The sequence below is a fragment of the Lithobates pipiens genome, unplaced genomic scaffold (genome assembly GCF_037356315.1).
Source record: "Lithobates pipiens isolate NorthernLeopardFrog02 unplaced genomic scaffold, aLitPip1_a1.2 Scaffold_1, whole genome shotgun sequence".
NCBI lineage: Eukaryota > Metazoa > Chordata > Amphibia > Anura > Ranidae > Lithobates > Lithobates pipiens.
Window position 1 is genome coordinate 223,248,213 of NW_027507685.1, and position 13,179 is coordinate 223,261,391.

Sequence of the window (13,179 nt, forward strand, 5' to 3'; positions counted from 1 at the left end):
GATAATATGAGGTCAAGCCTTAGGAGTTTCAATTTGTATGCAATCAGGCAGGCCCTTGCACTACATGGTTTTGGTAAATCTGAAGGAAAAACTCAGCAGACAATCTGATAGTGTGTACGGGGCTTTAAACCTTTCTCAGTTGCAGATTGAAAAGGTTGGAAAACGTTGAGGGCCGGTTCACAGCAGGTGCAGTCCAATGCATTTTTATTTCTGCATCAAAAAACGCATTGACAGTAGATTTTATGGTTTCCAATGGTTTAGTTCACACCAGTGCGGTCAGTTCCTGTGCGTTCCAGTGCAGAAAAAAAAAGAACATGCTGCATTTTTTGTGCACAGAACTGTCTTGGAATGCAGCAAAACGCATCAAAAATATATCGAAATGCATCTAAACACATCAAAAATGCATTGCAAAAAAAAAAAAAACTAGGAGACTTTGGAAAAAAAAGGAGGAAAAAAAAGCACAAAGTGCATGCAGAAACGCATATGGAATGCATCTGGACTGCGTTACTGGGGTGTGAAACAGCCCTGAGTGTCCATTGTCCACCTCTGTTCCGTAAAGCCACAACAAGCTAAAATCTCAGGTGAAAGCCAAGCTACTGTTGTCACCAGGCTCAGCAAATATTTCTACAGAGAAACCAGAAGAGGTCACAGAATAGAATCCCGTCACCTAGAACTTAGGATCTCCTCTCCAAAGCCCTAAGCCCCGTGTGTTTCTGCTGTTTTGTTCCTCTGTTATCAGTATGATAACTTCTGACAACTTCGAGACGGGAGATAAAAGCAGCTGAAAATTTGTGTCGTAGGAGGTTGCTGTAAATAGATTAGCAGAGAGCCGATCTAGTCACAGCACAGCTCTGAAAGTATCTTTGTTCTTCTGCCTATGTGAAGTGGGGGTGTGTGTCTTTCCTCCAATCAGCTGTCTCCCAGTGTAAGCCAAGGATCCACTCCTACTGCTGAATGAGGAAGTGAAAATCTCTAACCCAATGTAAGAATTCTAAAGAATATATAAAGCTGAAGACGGGAGATATACATGTAAAACTTATGTAGGCAGATTTGTTTCATGTGTATCATCTGAGGCTGTTCACTTCACTGGGTATATGTGAGGGTATATATACAATGCCAAATCGGCAGCAATTTCCAGAAAAGGCAGCATCCGAATCGGTGTGACGCCGCACTTGCGGCACCGCACAGATTCTCAAAAGTAGTTCCTATACTACTTTTGGCGATTTCATGGTGTGATTTCCATTGACATATGTGCAGAAACGTGCACAGATGTCTCTGAAATTGCCCCCGAAGTCGGGACTGACATGCAGGAATGAAATTGTGCCAGTTCAGCTGAACTCGCACGATTTCATTCCCGCAGTAAGTGTGAACCTAGGCTTAGACCCCAGTTTCAAATTTCTTTAGTCCTCCAACGTTTTCTTATGGTATAAACTTTTTTTTTTTCTGATAGCATCGTATTGCATAGCATATTTTTTTAAATATATAAGTTCTTTCTTTGCATAGTTCTGATCAATACAGGAATAATATAATAAACATAATATAATAAATATAATATAATATACCACTGCTGATTTTATAACAACAACGATAGTTATTATTATTATGTATCATTTTTAATTACTATTATCTTTGTTATCTTTTTCAGATTTTTTTATTTATTTTTGGAATGCTTTTCACTATTTTAAAGTGGCAAAAATAATTATTTGATTCCCTGCAGATTTTGTAAGTTACTTACAAAGAAATTAAGGGTCTATAATTGTTATCATAGGTGTATTTTAAATGATAGAGGCAGAATATCAACCAAAAATCCAGAAAAACAAACAAACACATGATACAAATGTTATAAATTGCAGTTCAGTGAGTAAAATAAGTATTTGTTTTCCCTACCAACCAACAATGATTTTGGCTCCCACAGACAGGCTATAGTATGTGCTCATGTGGTACACACATTAGTCCTGTCATTTTAAGAAGGTGCTCCTAATGACAACTCGTTATGTGTATTAAAGACACCAACCCACGGAATTTCTTTCTTCCATTCAAACCTCACCTAATGGGCAAGACCAAAGAGCTGTCAAAGGACATCAGAGAAAGGATTGTAGACCGGCACAAGGCTGGAATGGGCTACAAGACCATCAGCAAGAAGCTTGGTGAGAAGGGGACAACTGTTGGAGCGATTATTCGCAAATGAAAGAAAAGACCTACATACAATATAGGTCTTTGGCAACTCGACTCACTATGTTTAGAGGAAGAAAAATGCTGACTATGACCCTAAGAACACCATCCCTACAGTCAAGCACTGACATGGAAACAATATGCTTTGGGGCTGTTTCTCTGCTAAAGGTACAGGCCGACTTTTCTGCATTGAGGGGCCAATTGACGGGACCATGTATCGTAAAATCTTGGATGAGAACCTTCTTCCTTCAGCCAGAACACTGAAGATGGCTCATGGATTGGTCTTCCAGCATGACAATGACCCAAAACATACCGCCAAGGCAATAACAAAGGAGGGGCTCAAAAAAAGCACATTAAGGTCATGGAGTGGCCAATCAGTCTCCAGACCTTAATCCTATAGAATATTTATGGAGGGAACTAAAACTTCAAGTTGCCAAGAGACAGCAAAGAAACCTTAAAGCGGTCCTCCACCCTGAAGTGGAAGTTCCGCTCATCTGATCCCTCCCCCCCTCCGGTGCCACAATCGGCACCTTTCAAGGGGGAGGGGGGTGCAGTTACCTGGATAATCCAGGTATCTGCACCCACTTCTGGGACAAGACCACCGCAGATGCCCCATAACCACCCCCCCCCCCCATTGTGTTCTGGGAAAGCACAGTTCCCAGGACACAGCGGGGATCAGCAGAGACGCGCAGCGCGACTCACGCATGCGCAGTAGGGAACTGGGCAGTGAAGCCGCAATGCTTCACTTCCCGATTCCCTGACAGAGGATGGTGGCGGGGCAGCAGAGAGACGAGCGATTGCTCGTCATCTGCCGCCGACATCGCTGGACCCTGGGACAGGTAAGTGTCAATTTATTAAAAGTCAGCAGCTGCAATATTTGTAGCTGCTGGCTTTTAATATTTTTTTTAAAGGTGCAGAACCACTTTAATGATTTAGAGAAGATCTGTAAAGAAGATTGGACCAGAATACCTTCTGAAATGCGTGCAAACCTGGTAACCAATTACAAGATCTCACCGCTGTGCTTGCCAACAAGGGTTTCTCCACCAAGTACTAAATCACGTTTTGCTTGGGGATCAAATACTTATTTTACTCACTGAACTGCAACTCAATTTATAAAATTTGTATCATGTTTTTTAAGGATTTTTGGTTTATATTCTGTCTCTATCATTTAAGATAAACCAACGATTATAAAAAATTATAGACCCTTCATTTCTTAATGTGGGCAAACATACACAATCTGCAGGGGATCAAATAATTATTTTCCCCACTGTATATTTATTCATATCACAATGTCGCCCTGATGAAGGGAGTGGAGTGAGGCCTCTGAAATGCATTAGTATTGAATTCCAGTTAGGATTTTAGTGTGGAGCTTCAAATCTTTGATCCAACCAATATACCATCCTCCAGAGGTTTTCCATGGAGGTCCCTCGGTGTATGGAAGCAGCCCAAACATCACCCAGATTCCTCATCCGGATAATAATAGTAGAGTTTTCTACCAATAAAACTCCAATAATATCAATCATAGGAACAAAATCCACCTCTGGTTCCCAACTTAACATATATTTTAAAGTGTTACTAAACCCAGGACCCTGCATTCACTATATCTGGTCTCCCACGGTACATGGAAATGCAATTGTTTTTGTAAATATAAACTGCTAAATACTTTTTCTCATCAGCAGTATATAGCAGTCTTGTGACTTATCAATATCTGGTTAAAGCTTGTAGGAGGAGTTTTTATTCTCCCGATTGTCCTATGAGGCTGCATGACCCCTGACTCTCTGTCTGGACAGTGCTGATTGGCTCTGTGCTGATCACATGCACTCTCCCAAGAAAAAAAAAAATCTAGCAATACACACCAAACTGAGCATGTGCAGAGGGCCCCCTCGGCTCTGATCTATCGGGAGATGTATTGGGGACAGTGGAATAAGGGGAGGATTAGAGAAGACAGGATGAAATAGCCTTTTTACACAATGTGCATGATTAACCCCATAGGTTCCACAGTGAGTATAACAAGCAAGCTTCATATACAGACAGATTTTTACTGTTGTGGGTTTAGTAGCACTTTAAGCCTTACTTTGTAATTGCAGAACTTTGATGCCTTTATTAATTAGATCTGTGAAATGATTACATTGTATTCATCATGCTCCTGCACATAGCTCATACTGTATATTTACCAATTTGAAATTTGTATTGCTCTGGTTTGAAGCCTTTAAAACAGTGAGCAGCAGAGAGGACCCACCGGCTGGAGATCAGAGATCCGAAGCAAGGGCTTGAATTTGGAGTCTGGGAAACACAAATACTTTAATCAGAATTATTCCAAAACAATTACAGTAAACCTCAACTCCAGGCATATACAGTGCAGTTTTTTTTTTTTTTTTGCATATTTGTCACACTTAAATGATTCAGGTCATCAAGCAAATTTGAATACTACGACTAAATGCAAAATGCCATTTTTAAATAATGTTTTTATTTATTAAGGAAAAAAAGCTGTCCAAAGCTGCCTGACCCTATGTGAAAATGTATTTGCCCAATTGCCCCCCTCCCTTGCTAAATCATGAATGAACTGTGATTAACCACATCTTTTGGATAGTTAAAATGTAACTTGCCACACCCAGGCCTGATTACTGCTAAACCTGTTGAATCAAGAAATCACTTAGGCCAGGTCCACACTGGTATGACAAACTCCAACATTGGGAGCTCACGTCGCATGATGTGTGAAAAGTCGTCTTAACTGGTCTGACACAAGTCGGTCCCAGTTTGAAAATGCTCCCTGTACTACTTTGGTCTGACTTTGATCCTACTTCAGCCCACTGAATATCACTGAAGTCGGATCGCCATCTTGACTGATCCAACTTTGGCATGCGTCTTGTGCTCTGATGATCGTGAAGGGGAACTCCAGGGCAAATAAAAAAAAAAATGGGCATGGGTTCCCCCTCCAAGAGCATACCAGGCCCTTCAGTAAGGTATGGATTTTAGGGGAACCCCCACATTGAAAAAACGGTATGGGGTCCCCCCAAGATCCATACCAGACTCTTATCTGAGGACACAGCCTGGCAGGTCAGGAAAGGGTGGGGTAACAAGCAAGCGCCCCCCCCCCCCCAACTGAATCAGGCCACATGCCCTCGACATGGGAAGTGGGTGCTTTGGGGCGGGGGGGCCTGTGCCCCCCATCCAAAAGCACCTTGTCCCCATGTTGATGGGGTGGAGTCACCTCCGGAGGCCCCACCCCTTTTGACGTCACCGCCCAGGGCATGATGAGCGGAAGAGAGCGTAGAGTCAACATCGGAAGAAGAACAGGGGGAGAAGACAGCGGTGAAGACCCAGCAAAAGAGCGAGAAGATAGCAAGAAGATAGCGCAGAAGACCTGGCAGAAGACAGCGGACAGAGGGAGAAGAACCAGAGAGGGCTAGAAGACATCGACGGAGGAGGCAGAAGAGCTGGAGAGGGGAGATGAAGTCGGAAGAGACCCCGGAATGTACCCCTACCCAATGTACCCGATACTCATTCACATAGGGTAGGGGGCAGGGATCTGAGGGGCCCCCCACCTGGAGACCCCGACAACCAACAGCCAGGGTTGTTGGGAAGAAGCCCTTGTCCTTATCAACATGGGGACAAGGTTCTTTGGGGTGGGGGGTGCAGGTCGAATGGATGTAGGACCAATGTAGGACTGATGTCGCAGAGCAAAGTAGGATGAAAGTCGTATGACTGTGGTGTAGTATCAGTGTAAACCCAGCCTAAAAGCAGTGTTCCAGCCTGGGGGAAAAAATATATAAAAGTCAGCGGCTTCAAATACTGTAGCTGCTGACTTTTAATATAAGGACACTTACCTGTCCAGGGAGCCGGCAATGTGGGCACCCCAGCTCTCAGGTGCTGCCACCACCATTCTTAGTAAAGGAAACTGGCAGTAAAGCCTTTCAGCTTCACAGGCAGTTCCCTACTGCACATGCACAAAGCGGCCCTGTGCTTTCTAACTGGCCTAGCAGTGAGGAAAGGAGTAAGGGGGATGAGCCTCCAAGGGACTACACCGTGGTCTCCCGGAAGTGGCGATGGGTACATGTCAAAAACAGGTACCCATTACCCATTCCTCCTGAAAGGTGCCAATGTGGCACGGGGGGGGGGGGGGAGCAGATCAGCTTAGCTTCCACATTAGAATTAGAAACTATTTGACAAAGTGAAGCAAGCTAAAAGATTTAAAAAAGTAACACATCGTGCCGTGATCTAAAGAAATTCAAGAAAAGATGAGAAACAAAGTAATAGACATGTATCTGGAAAGGGTTACAAAGCCATTTCTAAGGCATTGGGACTCCAGCGAGCCATGGTGAGAGTCATGATCCACTAATGGATTGCTATTTAATTATCTGAATCATTTGTGACAAATATGCCACAAAAAATAAAAAATCAGGAAATCAGGAAGGAGGCAAATACATGTTCACAGCTTTTAAACCCAGCTTTCTAAACCAGGGGTCTCCAAACTACGGCCTGTGGACCACTTATGGCCCACTACAATTTTTACCCGCCCCAAAGCAACTTGTTCCAGACATGAAAGGGGGACTCTGAATTGAAGGAGGGATTACGATGTGAAGGAGGGTGTAATATGAGGGGGGGGGGGGGTCCGATGTGAAGGGGGGCTCAGATGTGATGAGGGATTCAGATGTGAAGGATGCTCTGATGGGACAACTCCTTTTCCCTCTCCCCCATCATTTTACCCCCCTCTCCCCCCTTTTTTTTCTTTTTTTCTTTTCCTTTGCTTTTGATTCTTTTTTTATGCATCTTATACTGGTTGTAAGATGTTTAAGATGTTTTTCTGGGTCATTAGGCCCCGTGTACTGTTCTGTTTGCACAAGAATCAGATCAATATTTAAAAAATAGAAAGGGAAGAAGGGGGGACACTGATGTGATGGGGGTTTCTGATGTGAAATTATTTCTTGGAGCGTGCTTAGTTATACATTTAAATGTTATTTATTAATTTACAAAATAGATTTTTTTTTCAGCCAGAAAATATTTGTACTACTTGATGTAGCCCTGAAAAGTTTGGAGAATCCTGACCTAAACCCAAGAACAAATATGTAATTATTGCATTTTACAATTCTGAAATGTGGTGGCTGCGTTCGTTTTCTTTTCTTTTTTCAGGCTAAGCACATTTTCTGCAATTACAGAAAAATTTTAATCCTGCTGAAAATCCAGTGTCCTTGTAACTTCCTGTCCATTGAACTGAAATCGCAATTAATCCTATCAGCTTTTCTAGCTACCAATCAGTGACCCATTTAACATTTTTATCCATTGTCCATTTGTACTTGCGTTTGGGCCTAACATCCTTCACAACGATAGGTTCAAACTCTCCATCTTACATCTATCTAAATCTGAGATTCTCTATGGACCCTATCGGACTGAGGGATGGTGGGCTTAAGAAAAAGATCCAAAGCTCTTCAACCCATGGGCCCATTTTTTTTTTCTTTGCCAGGTACCATCTCAATATTTTCTTGATAATGACAGGCAGTGGGCAAGAAAAAGCAAAGAAGAATAAAAAATAAATAAAAGCATCCAGCGGAACAGCCATTATTTATGAATATCTGCTATTTTAGAATCATGGTGCATTGCAAATTGAATGCTTGCTTTAGCCATTTATAATGAATAACTTTCTTTTTTTACTCACATTAATTAACACATTCCATGGATGTTTTTTCGGAGTAGAAATATCTGGACTCTCGTCACTTTGGTCTGCATCTAAGCTCTCATCATTCAGGCCGCACATTTCCCCATAATTTTTAATTTCTGTAATAAATTTGCAAGAATGGTTAGTTTTATTATTTAATTAAATATGTAAAATGATTAGCTCTTTCCGCCTCTTCCTATGGTCTCTGTGTCATAAATATACTAATATACTATATACAGCAACGACTCCAGGGGAAGGAGGTAAAGGGAAGCAGGACAAAGCAAGATCAGGTGGAAAGGCTGGAGGGCAGAGGGAATGCAGGTTGGAGCAGGCCAGGGTGAGTACAGGTGGCACAGATCAGGCAGGATCAGTATACAACAGCAGTGGGTGCACAGACAAAATCCTGAAATACTGGGTGGACTCATGGGTCAGTCTAAATAGCCTCCCAACACCAGGGGGTGACTAACCGCTAAGACCCACTGGCTTCTGGGAGACACCTGCTGGTGGACATTGGAATTACACCATTCAAGTGTGGGGACTACAGTGCCACCAGTATTCTAGTTGTACAGCATGCTCCTGATACACACCGATCAGCCATTACTTTTTGACCACTAATAAGGTAAGAGAATAACACAGATTATATCATTACAATGGTATCTGAAAATCTGTGGGATATATTACTCAGCAAGTGAACATGTTGTCCATGAACTTGATGTGTTGAAATCAGAAAAAATGGGTATTGCAATTTTTTTGTTTATGGGGCTGTGTAGCCAGACACTGGTCAGGGTGCTCAAGCTGCCAACAGCAAAAATAACCTACAACCGGCATGTGAGCATCAGAATAGCCCATGGAGCCATGGAAGAGGGGGACCTGGTCTGATGAATTGAGTTTTCTGTTACAGCATATGGATGGCCCGTTGCGTGTGTGTCACTTACCTGGGGAAGAGATGGCACCAGTATGCATGGGAAGAAGGCCAGCAGAGGCAGTGGGATGCTTTTGTCAATGTTCTGCTGGAAAACCCAGGGTCCTGGATGTTACTTTGACACATTATCCCCTACCTAAATATTGTTGGTGACCAAGTACACCCCTTCATGGAAACAGTATTCCACAATGGCAGTGGCCTCTCCCAGCAGGATAATGCATCCTGCCATACTGAAAAAAATGGTTCAAGAATGGTTTGAGGAACACAACAATGAAGTCTTATCTCCAAATTCTCCAGATCTCAACTTAATTGAGCATCTGTGAGATGTGTACCGGAAACACAAATCCAATCCATGGAGGCCCCACCTCGCCACTTACAGGATTTAAATGATCTGCTACTGATGGCTTGGAGCCAGATACCTCAACATACCTCCAGAGATCCAGTGGTGTCCATGCTTCAATAGGTCAGGACTGTTTTGGCAACAAAGGGGGACCTACTCAATATTAGATGCGTGGTCATAAGGTTATAACTGATTGGTGTATATCCAGATAAGAAATAATCTCTTAAAGAGCAAAAAGATTATAGACTGCTGTGGTGCAAGAGGAAGAAGAGTAGAAGACCATACTTGTTATCTCCTGGAAGACTTGTTCAATGCGCTCTGCTTCTTCCAGTATGAACATGTGCTGCTCCTTCTCCTTCTGAGACGCTATTTCACTCAGTTCTACCTTGTCAATTTCCGTACCAATACCGAATGCATAGATATCTAGGGGAGGATCAGACAACACACATATATCCCTTAGTTATTGAAAAAGAAAAAAATGCTTACATTTCCAGCCTCACATATTCATTGCAGCTTCAGATTTATACATGTCGTTTTCAAGATAATCCTGCATTCATGTTAATGCTATTTGGTACTGAAAACAGACAAACTAACTTCTGAATTGAAATCAAACAAATAAATTTGGTCAATCAGACTTCAAAAAATATGCGGCCTCAGGCTTTCCACTGCAATTGTGAAGGTTAACATAGAGGGTTTATGGGTAAAGTATGGTAGCGCCATGTATGTGTGGTGGCTGCTTTCTGATCAATCTCATACCTCGTTGCATTTGCACAGATAATTCAGCCTTCTGGTCAATCACCACCACCACTTCTTCTCTGGACACCAGTAACTAATACAATGGTAGTGCAAAGGAAATGATTTCATGTCCTACAGGAGCTGCTTCACAAGCTTACAGTCTGGTCTCCCATAAAAGTCGATTTGCTTTATACATAGGCACCAAATTTACAGTATACTCATGGTAAAGCCATTTTGTAGGAAACTATGCTGTAAGCAAGAATCAGATGACTACATTGTAAATGCCAACCACACACTCATGGTAGTAAGGACGTTTTGTAGGAGACTAGGTAATAAGCTCCAACTACACATACATGGTGGTAAAGTAAGCCATTTGCAGGAGATTAAGCTCCAAACACACATGCATGGTAGTTAATAAGGCTATTTTGTAGGAGACTAGGTTGTATGTGCCAACCACACACTCATGGTAGTAAAGCCATTTTGTAGGAGACTAGGTTGTAAGTGTTAACCTCAAATGCATGATAGAAAAGCCATTTTTTAGGAGACTAGGTAGTAAGCACAAACTACAGATTCACGGTAGCAAAGCCATTCTGTAGGAGAGTGGGATGTAAGTGCCAACCACACAAGTAGTAAAGCCATTTTGTAGGAGACTAGGTAGTAAGCACAAACTACAGATTCATGGTAGCAAAGCCATTTTGTAGGAGACTAGATTGTAAGTGCCAACCAAACACTCATGGTAGTAAAGTCATTTTGCAGTAGACTAGGTCTACACACAAGCATGGTAGGTAATAAAGCCATTTTTGTAGGAGACTAGGTTGTAAGCACCAACCACACACTCATGGTAGTAAAGCTCTTATGTTTTCGAACCCCACTCCCATTTTTTTTCTCCCTTTTTATTTGTAACACTGCAATCTATATTTTTGGGGCTGCAACTGGTAAAAAACATACAAGTATTATTTAAATGTGATGCAAACCAATGCGTTATTGTATGTCGCTTAGTTTTGTGTTATTTACTGGTAGTATGGTAGTAAAGCCATTTTATAGGATACTAGGTTGTAAGCGTCAACCACACATGCATGGTACTAAAGCCATTTTGTAGGAGACTAAAGCCGCGTACACACGGGCGGACTGTCTGTCCAACTTAGTCTGCTGAAACACATTTCAGCGGACAGTCCGCTCGTGTGTGGGCTTCAGCGGACTTTTTCAGCGGACAGTCTGGCGGACTAAGTATTTCGGAATTTCCGTAATATTGTCCGTCCAACTTTGGTTTCAGCGGACAATCCGCTCGTGAGTAGGCAAGTTGGACGGACTAAGTATGGCGCATGCTCAGAAAGGATTTACACGGCGAAAGGTTGCATTGCAGTGTATTGGACGTCCTATTTCTAGTCCCGTCGTACGTGCTGTACACGTCATCGCGCAAGTTTTCAACGGACTGTCTGTTCATCGTGTGTGGTCAAGTCCGTTCATTCAAAAGTAGGACGGACTGTCTGTCGGATTGTCTGACGGACTTAGTTGGCCAGACAGTCCGCCCGTGTGTACGCGGCTTAAGTTGTAACTGTTAAAGTGGAACTTCACTCTCCCAATCAACACTGATTATTTTTAATCCCCATGCTACTATCATTAGTAAATACCGTATTTATCGGGGTATAACACGCACCGGCGTATAACACGCACCCCAAGTTTAGGAGGGCATTTTAAGGAAAAAAGTTTTAGGAGGTAAGTTTAAAGAAAAAAAAACTTACATTTAAATGCCCGTCAATGCAGCCTTATCAGTGTGCATCTGCAGCCTTGTCCATCATTGCAGAATGATCAGTGTCATTTGCAGCTTGCCCAGCATCAATTTGCAGCTTACCCAGCATCATTTGCAGCTTGCCCAGCGCTGTTTGCAGCCTTGCAGAGTGTCATTTGCAGCTTGCCAGTGTCATTTGCAGCTTGCCCAGCGCCGTTTGCAGCCTTGCCCATGTTTAAATTTCCCACCGCCAAGACAGACCGAGCGAGCGCCGCCGAAAAAGACCGAGCGCGACGAACAAGAAAGAGCCGCTCGTAGTCCCACCTCCCTGCTGTTTCTGGAGCGAGCGCTGCCGAAAAAGACCGAGCCAACTGTACTGTGTACTCGGCTCGACTCCGCGGCGCTCAGTATTTTTCGGCGGCGCTGTGTATTTTAGACTCACAGACAGTGGGGATCGGCGTATAACACGCACCCACGACTTTCCCCCGATTTTAAGGGGGAAAAGGTGCGTGTTATACGCCGATAAATACGGTAGATGGGAAAATATATCATAGTTACTTATTTTAAACTTTTTTTTCCCCATTTCTTCAGTTACTTCCTGGATTCTTGCCTAGGCAAATGATGTCATACATCCCAGGAGTCTTCAAGAGGGGAAGAGAGGTTTTCACAGCTGAGCACACTCTCCCACGTGCATACATACTTAAAGTGATTGTAACAAATTATACTTACCTCCTCTGTGTAGTGGATTTGCATTGAGCAGCCTAGATCCTCCTCTTCTCGGGTCCCTGTTAAGCTATCCTGGCCCTCCCTCCTGTGGGGTGCCCCCACAGCAAGCAACTTGATATGAGGGCACCCGAGCTGAGTCACAGCTCCCTGTGTCCGTTCAGGGACGTGGCTGCGGCCCCACATATGCATGGTAGTAAAGCCATTTAGAAGACGCTAGGTTGTAAGCACCAAAGGTGTTCTATCAGGTTAAGATCAGGACTCTGTGCAGGCCAGTCAAGTTCCTTCAGCCCAAACTCGCTCATCCATATCTTTATGGACCTTGCTTTGTGCACTGGTATGCAGTCATGTTGGAACAGGAAAAGTTGGGAGCACAAAGTTGGGAGCATGAAATTGTCCAAAATGTCTTGGTATGCCGACGCCTTAAGAGTTCCCTTCACTGGAACTAAGTGGCCAAACGCAACCCCTGAAAAACAACCCCACACCATAATCCCCCCCCCCCCACCACCACCACATAATTTGCACTAGTGCACAAAGCAAGGTCCATAAAGACATGGGTGAGCGAGTTTTGGGGGGGGGGGGACTTGACTGGCTTGCACCTCAGCCCGATAGAATACCTTTGGGATGAATTAAAGCGGAGACTGCCTTCTCATCCAACATCAGTGCCTGACATTACAAATGTGCTTCTGGAAGAATGGTCAAACATTCATAGACACGCTCCTAAACCTTGTGGACAGCCTTCCCAGAAGAGTTGAAGCTGTTATAGCTGCAAAGGGTGGGCCAACTCAATATTGAACTGTACGGACTAAGACTGGGATGTCATTGAAGTTCATGTGCGTGTAAAGGCAGGTGTCCCAAAACTTTTGGCAATATGGTATATATATATATATATATATATATATATA

The 13,179-nt window shown here is 43.2% G+C and overlaps 1 protein-coding gene across 1 annotated transcript in view; it reads right to left on the reverse strand.

Annotated features, from left to right (window-relative positions):
• Positions 1–13,179, reverse strand: part of LOC143983551 (complement C2-like) — an 81,970-nt gene that overhangs the window by 18,296 nt on the left and 50,495 nt on the right. The window contains exons 10-12 of the mRNA XM_077483357.1: positions 9,373–9,510; positions 7,826–7,944; positions 4,347–4,455 (exon numbers count right to left, since the gene is read on the reverse strand). Of these exons, the coding sequence (XP_077339483.1) occupies positions 4,347–4,455; positions 7,826–7,944; positions 9,373–9,510 (366 nt within the window). The remainder of the gene's footprint in view (positions 1–4,346; positions 4,456–7,825; positions 7,945–9,372; positions 9,511–13,179) is intronic.